The sequence below is a fragment of the Anas platyrhynchos genome, chromosome 33 (genome assembly GCF_047663525.1).
Source record: "Anas platyrhynchos isolate ZD024472 breed Pekin duck chromosome 33, IASCAAS_PekinDuck_T2T, whole genome shotgun sequence".
NCBI classification, from domain to species: domain Eukaryota; kingdom Metazoa; phylum Chordata; class Aves; order Anseriformes; family Anatidae; genus Anas; species Anas platyrhynchos.
The window spans coordinates 4,277,457-4,294,253 of NC_092618.1; the positions used below are offsets into that span (position 1 = coordinate 4,277,457).

Below are 16,797 nucleotides of genomic sequence, written 5' to 3' on the forward strand. Positions count from 1 at the left end.
AGGAAGGGAGCGAGGATGCGGCTGCAGGCAGCGGGCTCTGGCCGGGCGCGTTTGCCCAGCTGGGGCAAACCAAGTTGGGTCCTTACCAAGCACTCCCCGATCCTCCACGCCTGTTCTGTCTGGGCCAAGCGCTTCAGCTCCTTGCATCGCAGAAACTCTGCAGCCACGGCGAGAGCTTCCCCAGAGGCCTGCGGAGCAGCAGAGGTTGGGAGGTAGCAGCACAGCCTTGGGAAGGAGACCCTCTGTCCCCTCCTCTTGGCAGGGCTGCGAGCCTTTCCCAGCGCGTTATGGGAGGCTGTGGTGGGGGGCAGCGTGCACTGGGTTCAGTGGCCAAGGCAAGGCCACGGGACAGCCACCATCGGAGGCAGCTCACAATGAGAGAGATCCCAGAGATCACAGCAAGAGATCAGAGGCTGGACTCGATGAACTTGAGGTCTCTTCCAACCTAGAAATTCTGTGATCCCCCAGAGCAACCCTGTGGCATCAGCACACCCTTGCCCACATAACTGCTCAGCTCTGAGATCTGTACCTTTGCTACGCTCTCACTCTGGTCTCTCATGTGAAAGTAGAGTGGGAGAAGGCTCCTGTGACCTGTCCTCTTCATTTTCTTCGTCCTTTGCCGCAGCACAGCCTCCACCACGGTTTGGAAGAGGCAGATGGAGTGCTCCCGCACCTGGCTGGACGCCTGGCAGGGAGGAGGACAGGAGGAATTTCAGCATTAGCGTGGCCGATGTGAAGGGAGCTCCCAGCACTGTGAGATGCTTCAGCGCTGGATCCTTCCCAGAGGAGCTGCTCAGGGGCAGCTGCAAGGCCTGGTGCCCGTGAAGGGCAACGCAATCGGTTGCCATCGCAGGCTGCCCGCCAGCCACCCCACTTTCGCCACCAGCCGCACCAGCCATGCCCAAGCAGAGCTCCCCAGTGTTATAAGTTGCCCCCTTAATTAATTTTCAGAGAGCATTGCATTAATAATAGAAAGGAAGTTATTGAGTAAGCAACAGCAAGCAAAACAGCGCTGGGCGGCAACGGAGTCTCGGCTCCACCAACGGCACGCACCTCACCCCCCCCAGGGTCCCTTTTTATATCTTGGTAATTCCGGGATTATGCAGCACATCCTGGTATATTCTGCGACTGTGTGCACTGTTGCTAGGGGGTCGTCTCTGTCCCTCTGCTGGTCGTGAAGATGAAGGCCGTAGTCTTCCTCGGCGTTGTGGTTCAACTTCTTTTTTTAGTTGGTCATGTTGGCCCAGCGTGAGACAGGAAGGCAAGATGTTGATACACTAGTTTAACAACTTATCAGGAGATGGTTACATGAGCTTTGCAGCAGGGTCTTTGAACGAAAGAGGCAACTGAGATGCAGAAGGAGAGAAGGGGGGGGGGGTTCTCTTTTTTGTTACATTAAGCAAAAGAATTTTCATAGTGTCTAGCCAAGTATTATCCAGCTCCTTACTTCAGCAGGGAGCCTTCGCAACTCCCGCTCCTCAAACGGAACTCCTTGTTTTTATAATACAAAAGACAATGAACAAACATTTATTGTGTATTACATGGTGAGGCCGCCCCTCAGGTGCTGTGCTCAGCTTTGGGCCCCTCAGTACCAGAAGGACATCGAGGCCCTGGAGTGTGCCCAGAGCAGGGCTACAAAGCTGGGGAAGGGCCTGGGGCACAAGTCCTGTGAGGAGCGGCTGAGGGAGCTGGGGGTGGTTGGTCTGCGGAAGTGGAGGCTCAGGGGAGACCTCATTGTACTCTACAACTTCCTGAAGGGAGGTTGTGATGAGGAGGGGGTCAGCCTCTTTTCTCAGATAACTAATGATAGGACTTGAGGAAATGGCCACAAGTTGTGCCTGGGGAGATGGGGGACATGGGGATGGGGATGGGGACTTGGGGGCGGGGATGGGGACATGGGGACAGGGATGGGGACATTGGGATGGGGACATGGGGATGGGGACATTGGGGTGGGGATGGGGACATTGGGGTGGGGACATTGGGGTGGGGACATTGGGATGGGATGGGGACATTGGGGTGGGGATGGGGACATGGGGATGGGGACATTGGGGTGGGGACATGGGGATGGGGACATTGGGGTGGGGATGGGGACATTGGGGTGGGGACATTGGGGTGGGGACATTGGGATGGGATGGGGACATTGGGGTGGGGATGGGGACATGGGGATGGGGACATTGGGGTGGGGACATTGGGATGGGGATGGGGACATTGGGGTGGGGATGGGGACATGGGGATGGGGACATTGGGGTGGGGACATTGGGGTGGGGACATTGGGATGGGATGGGGACATTGGGGTGGGGATGGGGACATGGGGATGGGGACATTGGGGTGGGGACATTGGGATGGGGATGGGGACATTGGGGTGGGGATGGGGACATGGGGATGGGGACATTGGGATGGGGATGGGGACATGGGGATGGGGACATTGGGGTGGGGACATGGGGATGGCACCGTGAGCACGGGGAGGTGGCCGAGGATGTGGGGCTGGGGACGTGGTGGGGACACGGAGGGGGACCTGGGGATCCAGGTGGGGACATGGGGACGTGGGGGGGGACATGGGGACACGGGGGGGGTCCCGGCGCCCCCCGACCCCCCCGCCCCGTGCAGTGCAGCTCGCCCCTGCCCGGTCTGCGCACCCAGGACGTCTGCTGCCGGGGGGCCGGCGTGGCCTGGGGGGTGCACGAGTGCCAGCCCTGCGACGCCGACCCCCGTAAGGCAGCGGGGTTTTTTTTGGGGTTATGGGGTTGGGGGGGGTTCTGCGGTGTGTGTGGGGGGCTCACTTTGTCCCCCCCTCCCCCCCCCCCATTTGCAGCGAACCCCCCCGCCGTGGGGCAGCACCCCTGCCCCAAAGGTTTCCGCCGCGCCAACGGCTCCTGCGTGGGTGAGTTTGGGGAGATTTATTTTTGGGGGGGTTAAAAGGGGATGGGGGGGGTTTTGGGGTGCTGACCCCCACCCTGTGTGTGTGCGTCCCCCCCCCAGATGTGGATGAGTGCCAGGAGGGGGGGTTCTGCAAGAACGGGCTCTGCACCAACACCCGGGGCAGCTTCGCCTGCCTCTGCCACGAGGGCTTCATCCTGGACTCGTCCCGGAGCAGCTGCATCTGTGGGATCGGGATGGGATTGGGGGTGGGGTTGGGGGTGGGGTTGGGGTTGGGATTATGGGTAGGGTTGGGGTTGGGATTGGGATTGGGATTGGGATTGGGATTGGGATTGGGATTGGGGTTGGGGTTGGGGTTGGGGCTGGGATTGGGGTTGGGGTTGGGATTGGGATTGGGGTTGGGATCGGGATGGGATTGGGGGTGGGATTGGGATTGGGATTGGGGGTGAGGTTGGGGTTGGGGTTGAGATTGGGGTTGGGGTTGGGGGTGGGATTGGGGATGAGGTTGGGGTTGGGATTATGGGTGGGGTTGGGATTGGGATTGGGATTGGGGTTGGGGCTGGGGTTGGGGTTGGGATTGGGATTGGGATTGGGATTGGGATTGGGATTGGGATTGGGGTTGGGGCAGGGGCTGGGGCTGGGGCTGGGATTGGGATTGGAATTGGAATTGGGGTTGGGGTTGAGGTCGGGGCAAGGCCTGGAATTGTGGTAGGGATTGGGATTGGGGTTGGAATTGGGATTAGGGTTGGGATTGGGATTGTGGTTGGGATGTGGATGGGGATGGGGTGAGGAGGGAGTAGGGGTTGGGATTGGAGTTGGAGTTGGGATTGGGAGGGGATGGGGATGGGATGGGGATGGGGGTGGTCTGAAATGGAATAGGGATTGGGATTGGGATTGGGATTGGGATTGGGATTGGGAGGGGATAGGGAAGGGAAGAGGAAGGGGAAAGGATTGGGGTGGGATGGGGATGGAGTAGGATGAGGTGGGATTGGGATGGGAACAGGATGAAATGGGATTGGGGTTAGGACCAGGACTAGGACTGGGATTGGGATTGGGATTGGGATTGGGATTGGGGTTTTGGGGTTGGGATTGGAATTGGGGTTGGGATTGGGATTGGGGTTAGGACCAGGACTAGGACTGGGATTGGGATTGGAATTGGGGTTGGGATTGGAACTGGGGTTGGGATTGGGATTGGGGTTAGGACCAGGACTAGGACTGGGATTGGGATTGGGATTGGGATTAGGGTGACCGGTACCACCCCCCCGCCCCCCCCCCCCCAGCCCACCAGGTGATCTCGGAGGCGCAGGGGCCGTGTTACCGGGTGCTGCGGGAGGGGCGCTGCGCGCTGCCCACCCTGCGCAACATCACCCGCCAGATCTGCTGCTGCAGCCGCGTGGGCAAGGCCTGGGGGCCGGCGTGCCAGCGCTGCCCCCCCTTCGGCTCCGGTGAGCCCCCCTGGGACCCCCCCAACCCCTTGGGATCCCCCCAAAAAAAACCCTTTAGGGCGGACCCCCCCAAAAAAAAACAAAAACCCTTTGGGGAGCCTCCGTTTCATGGGATTTGCACCCAAAGCCACGGGCTCACCCTTTGGAGGGGGTTTTTTTTTGGGGGAGGGGGGTAATTTTTTTTGGGGGGGGGTCCATTTTGACACCCCCTCCCCCCCCTTCAATTGCAGAGGGGTTCAAGGAGATCTGCCCCGCCGGCCCCGGCTACCACTACTCGGCCTCCGACCTGCACTACAACACCCGCTACCTGGGCCAGGACCTGCCCCGTGTCCCCCTGGGGCGTCCCCGTGTCCCCTCCCCAGCTGGGACCGCCGCCCGTGAGCCCCTTGTCCCCCCCGCTTTGTCCCCCCCCACCCCTCCCGGCTGCCAGGACCCCCCCTCACCCCATTGCTCTGCCCCACAGCTCGCTGGCGCCCCGGTCGGCCGCCCCCCAGCAGGTCACCGCCTGTCCCCGAGGTGCCACCGCGGGTCCCCAAGGTGCCACAACGCGTCCCCGAGGTGCCACCACGCGTCCCACACGTGCCACCGCGTGTCCCCGAGGTGCCACCACGGGACCCCGAGGTACCACCACGTGTCCCCGAGGTGCCACCACGCGTCCCACACGTGCCACCACGTGTCCCCGAGGTGCCACAACGCATCCCCGAGGTACCACCACGTGTCCCCGAGGTGTCACCACGCGTCCCACACGTGCCACCACGGGTCCCCAAGGTGCCACAACGCGTCCCCGAGGTGCCACCACGCGTCCCACACGTGCCACCACGTGTCCCCGAGGTGCCACAACGCATCCCCGAGGTACCACCACGTGTCCCCGAGGTGTCACCACATGTCCCTGATGTGCCACCACGTGTCCCTGAGGCACCACCGCATGTCCCTGAGGTGCCACATGTCCCCAAGGTTCCACAGCGGGTCCCTGAGGCGCCACAACGTGTCCCCGAGGTGCCACCAGACGTCCCCGAGGTGCCACAACGCGTCCCCGAGGTGCCACCGCGCATCCCCGAGGTGCCACCACCAGCCCCCGAGGTTGTCATCGTGCCTCGACCCACCCTGGGGCTGCTGGGACCCCTCCCCACGCCACCCGGCCCGGAGGGTCCGGCACCAGGTAGGGCTGGGGCACTTGTGCACGGCTGCACACGTGTGTGCACCGTTGCACGCATGCATGGTTGCAGATGTGCGCAGGGTTGCACTGTGTGCAGCTGTGTGCGTGCATTTTATTTTATTTTTTGCACGTGTGGTTACGCTCTGCGCCGTTGCACATACACATCTCAGCATAGGCGTGCAAGGTCACACGTGTGTGCATGTGGCTGTGCACTTGTGCATGGTTGCATGCTTGCATGGCTGCATGTGTGCAGTTGCATGTGCACATGTGCTCAGTTACATGTGCAAGCAGTTACGTGTGCAATTTGCATTTATTCAGTCTCGTTTGTGCACAGTTATAGGCGTGCACAGTTACACACGTGCGTGTTACACGTGTGCACACCATTGCAGGCTTGCCCAGCTGCATGCAGCTGCAGTAGCACGTGTGCATCTCATGCATGCACAGCTAAATATATTGTGCACGTGTGCACGGTTTGCATGCATGACTATTTGCACACGTGTGCACGGCTACATGCATGCCTGCTTACACACGTGTGCACAATGCCTACTTACACACGCCTACACGTGTGCATGTGTCCTGTATGCCTATTTGCACACATGTCCACAGTTGCATGCATGCTTGATTGCACACACGTGCACAGTGTGCATGCGTGCATGTTTGCACAGGTGTGCACAGCTGCACGCCTGCCCGTTTGCACACACATGTGTTACTCACGTGTGCCCGCTTGCAGCCGCCGGCAGCGTGTGCGAGCGGAACCCGCGGATCTGCGGCCCCGGGCGCTGCGTCCCGCGCCAGGGCGGCTACACCTGCCTGTGCCACCCCGGCTTCTGGCTCAGCACCCAGGGCACCCACTGCATCGGTGAGCGGCGCCCGGCCCCTCCCTGGGCACCCATGTCCCCGTGCACCCACCTCCCCCTGCACTCATTTCCCCGTGCGCCCATTTCCCTGTGCACCCACCTCCCTGTGCACCTGTTTCCCCATGCACCCACCTCCCCATGCACTCACCCGTTTCCCCGTGCACCTATTTCCCCGTGCAGCCACCCATTTCCTCATGCACCCATTTCCTCACGCACCCATTTCCTTCTGCACCCATTTCCCCATGCGCCCACCTCCCCATGTACCCACCCATTTCTCCGTGCACCCATTTCCCCATCTATCCACTTCCTTGTGCACCCACCTCCCCGTGCACCCACCTCTCCAAGCCCCAATTTCCCCCTGCCCCCATTTCCCCATGCACCCGTTTCCCCACGCACCCACCCATCTCTCCATGCCCCCACCTCCCCGTGCCCCCATTTCCCCCTGCCCCCATTTCCCCGCGCACCCACCTCCCCACTCCCCTCTCCCCCTTCCCTCCCACCCACCTCTCCATCCGTCCCCGCTCCTGTCCGTCCGTCTGTCCCCATTGCCGTCCGTCCCCCCGCCTGCCCAGACGTGGACGAGTGCCGGCGCAGCCCCCGGCCCTGCGCCCCCGGCCGCTGCGAGAACACGGTGGGGAGCTTCCGCTGCGTCTGCGGCCCCGGCTACTGGCCCGGCCCCGGCGGCACCGACTGCCAAGGTCAGCAGGGACGGGGGGGGGACAGAGGGGGACAATGGGGACAACGGGGATGGGGCTGAGGTGGCCGTGTCCCCGTAGATGTGGATGAATGCGCCCAGAGCCCCTCGCCCTGCGCCCAGAGCCGCTGCGAGAACTTGCCCGGTGGCTACCGCTGCGTCTGCCCGGCCGGCTACCAGGCCAGCACGCCCACGGGACAGTGCCAGGGTGAGCGGGGACACGGGGGTGTGGGGACACCGGGCTGTGGGGACACTGGGTGTGGGGACACCGGGGTGTGGGGACACCAAGGGTATGGGGACACCAAGGGTATGGGGACACCATCTGCGTGTTCAACACCCATGGGGTCATCGTTCATGGGGTCACCATCCATTGGGTCAGCAGCCATGGGGTCACCATGCCATAGTGTTGCCAGCCACGGGGTTAAACATCCATGGTGAACCCATCCATAACCTCCCAATACGTGGTGTCCCCATCTGTGGTGTCCCCATCCGTGGTGTCCCCGTCCGTGGTGCCACCACCCACGCCCTCCCCACGGTGCCACCACCGCCGCCCCCTCTCCGTGCCACGCAGACATCGACGAGTGCGAGAACCACCTGGCCTGCCCCGGCCAGGAGTGCGCCAACACGCCGGGCTCCTTCCAGTGCCGGCCGTGCCGCGACGGCTTCGAGCTGCACCATGGGCGCTGCGCAGGTACCCGCGTCCCCCCACGTCCCCCCTGTCCCCCCGAGGGGGGGGCCAACCCTTAATTGTGCCACCCCCTAGACGTGGACGAGTGCGCCACGGGCTCGCCCTGCGGTCCCCACGGCCGCTGCAGTAACACCGAGGGCTCCTTCCACTGCCAGTGCCGGCGCGGATACCGGGTGGGTGCCGGCGGCGCGCCATGCGCGGGTGAGTGGTGGGGGCGGCGTGGGGATGGTGCCGTGTCCCCCCCACACCCGACGGCCCCCCCACGGCCCCCATCTGCCCACAGATGTCAACGAGTGCCTGGAGGGCGACTTCTGCTTCCCCCACGGCGAGTGCCTCAACACCGAGGGCTCCTACAGCTGCCTCTGCGCCCAGGGCTATGCCAGCACCCCCGAGGGCACCGCATGCGTTGGTCAGAGCCCGGCATGGTCCCGGTCCCTGTCCCTGTCCCTGTCCCTGTCCCCGTCCCCATACCCATCCCGGTCCCATTGCAGTCCCCATTCTCATTGTGGTTTCTATTCCAGTTGCGGTTTTTTAGTCCCAGTTAATCTACTCAGTCCCATCCCCGTGCCTATCCATGTCCCCATCCAATCCCAATCCTATCCCCATCCCAATCCCATCCCCATCCTATCCCATCCCAATGTCTCTCCCTGTCCCCATCCCATCCCACCCCAATCCCAACCCCCATCCCATCTCTGTCTCCATCCCATCCCCATTCCCACCCCAGTCCCCATCCCCATCCCAATCCCATCCCCATCCCACCCCAATCCCATCCCCATCCTACCCTTTTTCCACCCCAATCCCAATCCCACCCCAATCCCATCCCATCCCTTTTCCACCCCATCCCCATTTCCATCCCAATCCCAATCCCACCTCAGTCCCATCCCATCCCACCCCACCCCTCCACCGCCCACCCACGCATCCGGGTACCACGGGGTGCCACCAGCCCCTTGTGTCCCCCTCTTTCCCCGTATCCCCCCTGCCCCCGTGTCCCCCCCCTGTACCCACGTCCACCCCGTGCCCATGTCCCCCCCGTCCTCACCCCGTGTCCCCCCCCAGACGTGGACGAGTGCCAGCGCGGGGACGTGTGCCGGGGCGGCCGCTGCGCCAACACCGACGGCGCCTTCGAGTGCCACTGCCCCGCCGGCTTCCGCACCGACGCCGAGCGGGCCCAGTGCCACGGTGAGGGGCTGGGGGGTTGGGGGGGGGGGGATTTTGGGTGCCCCCCACCCTGGGGCTGGCGGCGAGGGTGGCCCTGTCCCCGCAGATGTGGACGAGTGCCAGGAGCACGGGGCCGAGTTGTGTGGGGCTGAGCGCTGCGAGAACTTGCCCGGATCCTACCGCTGCGTGCCCGCCTGCCAGCACGGCTACCGGCCCCGGGACGGCGGGGGGTGTGAGGGTGAGCGGGGATTGGGATTGGGATTGGGATTGGGATTGGGGTTGGGGTTGGGGTTGGGGTTGGGGTTGGGATTGGGATTGGGATTGGGATTGGGATTGGGATTGGGATTGGGGTTGGGGTTGGGGTTGGGGTTGGGATTGGGATTGGGATTGGGATTGGGGTTGGGGTTGGGGTTGGGGTTGGGGTTGGGGTTGGGGATGGAGATAGAGACCAATAGTGGATGGGTTTAGGGACTGGGATTGGGATGGGGATGGGAGGGGATGGGATTGGGGTGGGATTGGGATGGGGATGGGAGGGGATTGGGGTGGGGATGGGAGGGGATTGGGATGGGATTGGGATGGGATTGGGATGGGATGGGGATGGGGATGGGAGGAGATTGGGGTGGGGATGGGATGGGGATGGGGATTGGGATTGGGGTTGGGGTTGGGATTGGGGTGGGGATGGAGATAGAGACCGATAGTGGATGGGTTTAGGGACTGGGACTAGGATGGGGATGGGAGGGGGTGGGATTGGGGTGGGATTGGGGTGGGGATGGGATGGGGATGGGAGGGGATGGGATTGGGGTGGGATTGGGATGGGGATGGGATGGGGATGGGAGGGGATGGGATTGGGGTGGGATTGGGATGGGGATGGGATGGGGATGGGATGGGGATGGGATTGGGATTGGGGTGGGGATGGAAATGGAGACTAATAATGGATGAAAATAGGGACTGGGACTGGGACTGGGACTGGGACTGGGACTGGGACTGGGATGGGGATGGGGATGGGAGGGGATGGGAGGGGATTGGGGTGGGGATGGGAGGGGATGGGATTGGGGTGAGATTGGGATGGGGATGGGAGGGGGATGGGAGGGGATTGGGGTGGGGATGGGATGGGTTGGGATGGGATGGGATGGGATGGGGATGGGATTGGGGTGGGGATGGAAATGGAGACTAATAATGGATGAAAATAGGGACTGGGACTGGGACTGGGACTGGGACTGGGACTGAGACTGGGACTGGGACTGGGACTGGGACTGCGACTGCGACTGGGACTGAGACTGGGACTGAGACTGGGACTGGGACTGGGACTGGGACTGGGACTGGGATGGGGATGGAATGGGTTTGGAATGGGGATGGGGGTGGGATTGGAACAGGATTGGGATGGGGATGGAGATGGAGACCAATAATGGATGAAAATAGGGGGTGGGATTGGGATGGGATTAGGGTGAGATTGGGATGGGGTTGGGGATGGGATGGGAATGGAGACAGGTCCAGGGACCAGAACGGGACGAGGATGGGGACTGGGACAGGGATGGGAACCCGCACACAGGGCTGTGATGCGCACGGGGCTCATCCTGCCCGGGGCCGTGGTCCCCATCATCCCCCACCCCACCTTGTCCCCCCCCCATGCTTGGGGTCCCCCCGGTGTCCCCACAGATGTGGACGAGTGCCAGGAGCATGGGGCCGAGTTGTGTGGGGCCGAGCGCTGCGAGAACCTGCCCGGATCCTACCGCTGCGTGCCCCCCTGCCAGCCCGGCTACCGGCCCCGGGACGGCGGGGGGTGTGAGGGTACGGGGCCATAGGGACGGGGACAGGGCCATGGGGATGGGGATGGGGCCATGGGGACGGGGATGAAGCCATGGGGATGGGGACGGGGCCATGGGGATGGGGATGGGGCCATGGGGACGGGGATGAGGCCATGGGGATGGGGATGGGGCCATGGGGATGGGGATGGGGCCATGGGAACGGGGATGGGGCCATGGGGATGGGGATGGGGCCATGGGGATGGGGACAGGGCCATGGGGACGGGGATGGGGCCATGGGGACGGGGATGGGGCCATGGGGACAGGGACTGGGGCACGGGGATGGGGATGGGGGTACGGAGAGGCTGAGGGGACCCTGAGGGGCCATGGCATGGGGGACATCAGGGACAAGCCAATGGGGCACAATAGGGACAAAGCTATGGGGGACATGGAAAAAACAACGGGGATGCTGGGGACAAGCCAATGGGGTCGAGGTGCAGGGGGACTTCTCTATGGGGTCAGGATGGGGATGGGCAGCAGGGGACATCAGGGACAACACCACGGGAGATAATGGGGACAAAACGATGGGGGACATTGGGGACAAGCCAATGGGGCCACTGGGGACAAGCCAATGGGGTCGAGGTGCAGGGGGGCTTCTCCATGGGGTCAGGATGGAGACGGAGAGCAGGGACCATCGGGGGACAGTGGGGACCCCCCCATGGGGCTGAGCTTTTGGGGGACGGCTCCACGCTCCCCCCCCCAATGTCCCCACCGCCCCCTCCCCCCAAAAAAACGTCACCTCCCCGCTTGCAGACGAGGACGAGTGCGCCGAGGGGGGGTCCCGCTGCGGCCCCCACGCCGCCTGCCACAACCTCCCCGGCTCCTTCCAGTGCGCCTGCCACCAGGGCTACGAGGCCGCCCGGCACGGCCACCACTGCCAGGGTACGGGGACAGCGGGGACAGCAGGGGGGGGACACCCAGAGTGACACTGAGCCCCCCCCCTTCGTGTTTCCCCCCCAGACGTGGACGAGTGCGCGACGCTGCCGGGGGTGTGCGGGGCGGCGCGCTGCGAGAACGTGGACGGCTCCTTCCTCTGCCTCTGCCCCGACGGGGGGCACGAGTTCGATCCGGTGACGGGGACGTGCGGGGGACCCCCCCCAGCGACCCCACTCCTCCGGCCCCCCCCGGAGCCGTGGAAGCCCCCCCGGGCTTGGCGGCGTGCTTCAGCCCCGCCTGCGGGGTGCTGGCGCCCAACGTCAGCCGGCAGCAGTGCTGCTGCAGCGTGGGGGGCGCCTGGGGGGTCCGCTGCCCCCCCCCGAGGCCGTGCCCCACGCCTGGAACCGGTGGGGACATGGGGACGCTATGGGGGGGGGAGGGGATTGGGGATGGCGTGGGGTGGGAAGGGATTGGGGTGGGAGTGGGATTGGGGATGGGGATTGGGATTGGGGATGGGGACGGGGATGGGGATGGGGATGGGGATGGGGATGGGGATGGGGATGGGGATGGGGATGGGGATGGGGATGGGGATGGGGATTGGGACTGGGATGGGAAGGGATGGGGATAGGACTGGGATGGGATGGGATGGGATTGGGATTGGAGTGGAGTGGGATGGGATGCGATTTGGGATGGGATGGGATGGCGATGGGATTGGAGTTGCAATTGGGACTGGGATGGGATGGGATTGGGATGGAGATAGGATTAGGATTGGGATGGGATTGGGATAGGATTGGGGGGGTGGAGATGGAATTGGGATGGGGTTGGTGATGGGATTGAGATAGATTGGGATTGGGACTGGGATGGAATGGGGATGGGATGGGGATGGGATGAGGATGGGACTGGGATTGGGGTGGGAAGGGATTGGGATGGGTTTGGGGTGGTGATGGGATTTGGGATGGGGATGGGGATGGGATTGTAAAGGGATTGGGATTGGGGTGGGTATTGCCAGGGATTAGGACTGGGATGGGATGGGATTGGGATCGGGGTGTGGATGGGGACAGGGATGGGCTGGGGATGGGGTCAGGATGGTGCCAAGGTGCAGGGGGGGTGACACCTCTGTCCCCCCCCCCAAGCCGAGCACCGAGCCCTCTGCCCCCACGGGACCGGCCAGACCACGGGGCCCCAGGGCTCAGCAGCAGGTCAGTGCGGCCGCGGGGGGGGCACAGCAATGGGGCCCCCCCCATTTGGGGGCTCCCTCCGTTTAGGGACTCCCCCCCCTACTCAGGGGCTCCCCCCTGTATTTAGCGGTTCCCCAATGTTGGGGATGCCCCCCCATTTTGGGGATGCCACCCCTGTTTTGGGGCTCCCCCATTTATGGGATGCCCCCCATTTTGGGGACTCACCCCCCCTAATTTGGGAATGGCCCCCATTTGGGGGACTCACCCCTCCCATTTTGGGGATGTCCCCATTTTTCAGGGTGCCCCCTCAATTTGGGGATGCCCCCCCTATTTTGTGGGGTTACGCCCCTCCCCTTTTGGGTGCATCCCGCCTATTTTGGGGCAATACCCCCCCTATTTTGGGGTTCCCCTCCTATATAGGGGCTCCCCCGTTTCAGGGGTGCCCCCCCCAATTCCGAGGACCCTCCCCCTGACGTCGCCCCCCCCCTTACCCCCTTACCCCCCAGATGTGGACGAGTGCCGGGTGTTCGCGCCGCAGCTGTGCCGGGGGGGGGTCTGCATCAACGCCGCCCCCGGCTTCAGCTGCTACTGCCCCAGCGGCTACTACTACGAGCAGGAGCACCTGCAGTGCGTGGGTGAGCACCCAGCACCCCCAGCACCCCCCCAGCACCCCCCCAGCACCCCCAGCACCCTGACCCCAGCACCCCCAGCACCCTACTTGTGCCCTGGGTGCACCCTGCCTGCACCCTGAGCACCCTACTTGCATCCTGAGCACCCTGAGCACCCTGCCTGCACCCTGAGAGCACCCTACTTGCACCCTGACTGCACCCTAAGAGCACCCTGTGCACCCCGAGCACCCTACTCGCACCTTGAGCACCCTGCCCTCAGCACCCTGAGCACCCTGCCAGCACCCCCAGCACCCCCAGCACCCCCAGCACCCTGACCTCAGCACCCTAATTGTGCCCTGGGTGCACCCTGCCTGCACCCTGAGCACCCTGAGCACCCTAATTGTGCCCTGAGTGCACCCTGAGCACCCTCTTTGCACCCTGAGCACCCGACTTGTGCCCTGACTGCACCCTGAGTGCGCCCTACCTGCACCCTGAGCACCCTAATTGTGCCCTGAGTGCGCCCTACTTGCACCCTGCCTGCACCCTACTTGCACCCTGAGAGCACCCTGAGCACCCAGCCAGCACGCTGAGCTCCCTACCTGCACCCTGAGCACACAACCTGTACCCAGAAAGCACCCTAAGAGCACCCTGGCTGCACCCTGAGCACCCTCTTTGCACCCTGAGCACCCAACTTGTGCCCTGCCAGCACCCTACCTGCACCCTGAGCACCCTGCCTGCACCCAGCCAGCACCCTGAGCACCCAACTTGCATCCTGAGCACCCTGAGCGTGCCCTGTCTGCACCCTGAGCACCCAACTTATGCCCTGAGTGCGCTCTACCTGCACCCTGAGCACCCTACTTGCACCCCGCCAGCACCCTGAGCACCCTGCCTGCACCCAGCTCACACCCTGAGAGCACCCTGCCCACACCCTTCCAGCACCCTGCCAGCACCCTGAGCACCCTACTTGCACCCTGCCTGCACCCTGAGCACCCTGCCAGCACCCAGCCAGCACCCTGAGCACCCAACTTATGCCCTGAGTGCACCCTACTTGCACCCTGAGCACCCAACTTGTGCCCTGCCAGCACCCTGCCTGCACCCTGAGCACCCTAATTGTGCTCTGAGTGCACCCTGGCTGCACCCTGAGCACCCTCTTTGCACCCTGAGCACCCAACTTGTGCCCTGAGTGCGCTCTACCTGCACCCTGAGCACCCTACTTGCACCCTGACTGCACCCTGAGCACCCTGCCTGCACCCAGCTCACACCCTGAGCACCCTGCCCACACCCTTCCAGCACCCAGCCAGCACCCTGAGCACCCTGAGCGTGCCCTACCTGCACCCTGAGCACCCTAATTGTGCTCTGAGTGCACCCTCCCTGCACAATACCTGCACCCTGAGCACCCAACTTGTGCCCTGAGTGCACCCTCCCTGCACCCTCAGCACCCTGCCTGCACCCTGTCTGCACCCCGAGCACCCTACTCGCACCCCAAGCACCCTGCCCTCAGCCCCCCGAGCACCCTTCCAGCCCCCCGAGCCCCCTTCCAGCCCCCCCCCCCGTGCCCCCCACCCCCTTGCCGACCACCACCGCCCCCCCCCCAGATAACGACGAGTGCCAGGACGAGGACGCGGAGCCGTGCATCGGGGGCCGCTGCGTCAACACGGTGGGCTCCTACTTCTGCTCCTGCGCCCCCCCCCTGGTGCTGGACGGCTCCCAGCGCCGCTGCGTCACCAACGACACCCGCGCCATGGGTGAGGCCACCCCCTGTCACCCCCCCCGTGTCACCGTCACCCCCCCCGTGTCGCCCTGTCCCCACGTGTCCCCATATCCCTGCCCTATGTCCCCGTGGCCCCCCATCCCCGTGTCCCGGCACTGTCCCCTGATGCCCCCCCCGTGTCCCCATGTCCCACATCCTGATGTCCCACGTCACCGTGTCCCCACGTCCTGTGTCCCCATATCCCCATGGCGCTGTATCCCCCATGTCCCCAAATCCCCGTGTCCCTGTGTCCCCATGTCCCACGTCGCCTCCCCTTGTCCCACATCCCCCTGACCCACGTCACCATATCCCCGTGTCCCCATGTCCCCATGTCCCACATCCCTTCATCCCAGTGTCCCCCATTGTCTCCCCACATCCCACATCACCTCCCCATGTCCCCACCTCACTGTGTCCCCATGTCCCCGTGTCCCCATGTCCCCACGTCCCTATGACCCCACAGCCACGTGGCCCCATAGCCTCATGTTGCCATGCACCCGTGTCCCCTACGGCCCCTTGTCCCCTTGTCCCCATGTCCCCATGTCCCTAAGGCCCTATAGCCTCACATCCCTGTGTCCCCATGTCCCCCCATGTCCCTGTCCCCCCCCCCATGCCCACGTCCCCATGCCCCCTCCCATGCCCACGACCCCCCCATCCCCTATACCCATGTCCCCATGTCCCCATGTCCCCAAGACCCCACACAGGGGGACCCCCACCCTGCCCCCCTCCTACCCCAGCAATAGGGACCCCCCCCCAGACCCCCATAATGGGGACCCCATGGGCACCCCCCAGAGTGGGTCCCCCTTAGACACCCCCCCCATGATTGGGACCCCTTGGACCCCCCCCATAACAGGGACCCCTTTGCCCCCCCCAATAATGGGAACCCCTCCCACCACCCCACAACGCCCCCCCCCTAATGGAGACCCCTTGGGCACCCCCCATATAACAGTGCCCCCCCCACCTCTTTACACCCCCCCCTTAGCATCCCCAATTTTTAGGACCCCACCCCACAACCTGCCCCCCCCCATTTTTTTTTCTCCCCCCCCCCCCCAGATGACTTCGAGTTCCTCTGCAACGTCCTGCGCCCCCCCGGCCCGGGGCTGGGCCCCCCCTACGAATACGGCCCCGAATACCCCCCCCACTACGGGCTGCCCTACGGCCCCCTCCCCTTTGGGGGTCCGGGCCCCCGCCTGCCCCCCCCGGGGCTGCGCGCCGACTACGACCCCTATGGGCTGGGGGGGGGCTACGACCCCCGCGGGGACGCCCTTTACGCCGCCCCCCCCCGCTACGAGGACTTGGAGGATTTCGAGGGGTCCCGCCGGGGCCCCCCCCGCTCCTCCCGGCCCCGCAGCCCCCCCAGCGCCCCCCAGGACCCCCCCCCGTGGCTCTTCCAGCCCCACGGTGTGGCCGAGCGGCCGGGGTGAGCCAGCGAGGACGGTGAGTTTGGGGGGGGGGGGGATTGAGGGGTTTTGGGGGGGGATTTTGTTTTTTTTATGGGGAGGGGGCTGACGGGGACCCCCCCCCGCAGACCCCCGGGACGAGGCGCTGCCGCCGGAGCTGTGCGGGGTGCTGAGCGGCTGCGAGCATGGGCACTGCGTGCGGGTGCCCCAGGGCTTCACCTGCGCCTGCGACCCCGGCTACCGGCTGGACGCGGCACGCGTGGCCTGCGTGGGTGAGACACGGCCTAATCCCGGCCTAATCCGGCCTAATC

At 64.5% G+C, this 16,797-nt stretch overlaps 2 protein-coding genes across 2 annotated transcripts in view; one reads left to right on the forward strand and one right to left on the reverse strand.

Annotated features, from left to right (window-relative positions):
* LOC113840937 (latent-transforming growth factor beta-binding protein 4-like) overlaps positions 1-16,797 on the reverse strand; it is a 187,013-nt gene that overhangs the window by 90,119 nt on the left and 80,097 nt on the right. The window lies entirely within an intron of this gene.
* LOC140000160 (latent-transforming growth factor beta-binding protein 4-like) lies at positions 2,338-15,306 on the forward strand. Its single transcript, XM_072029939.1, has 20 exons — positions 2,338-2,881; positions 2,980-3,102; positions 4,158-4,322; positions 4,553-4,699; positions 4,786-5,174; positions 5,277-5,481; positions 6,209-6,337; positions 6,908-7,033; positions 7,112-7,237; positions 7,601-7,720; positions 7,793-7,918; positions 8,001-8,126; positions 8,774-8,896; positions 8,982-9,113; positions 10,532-10,663; positions 11,431-11,559; positions 11,638-11,960; positions 12,687-12,752; positions 13,238-13,366; positions 14,935-15,306. Exons 1-20 carry the CDS (start codon positions 2,377-2,379, stop codon positions 15,214-15,216), a joined length of 3,603 nt encoding a protein of 1,200 aa, XP_071886040.1. The 5' UTR covers positions 2,338-2,376; the 3' UTR covers positions 15,217-15,306.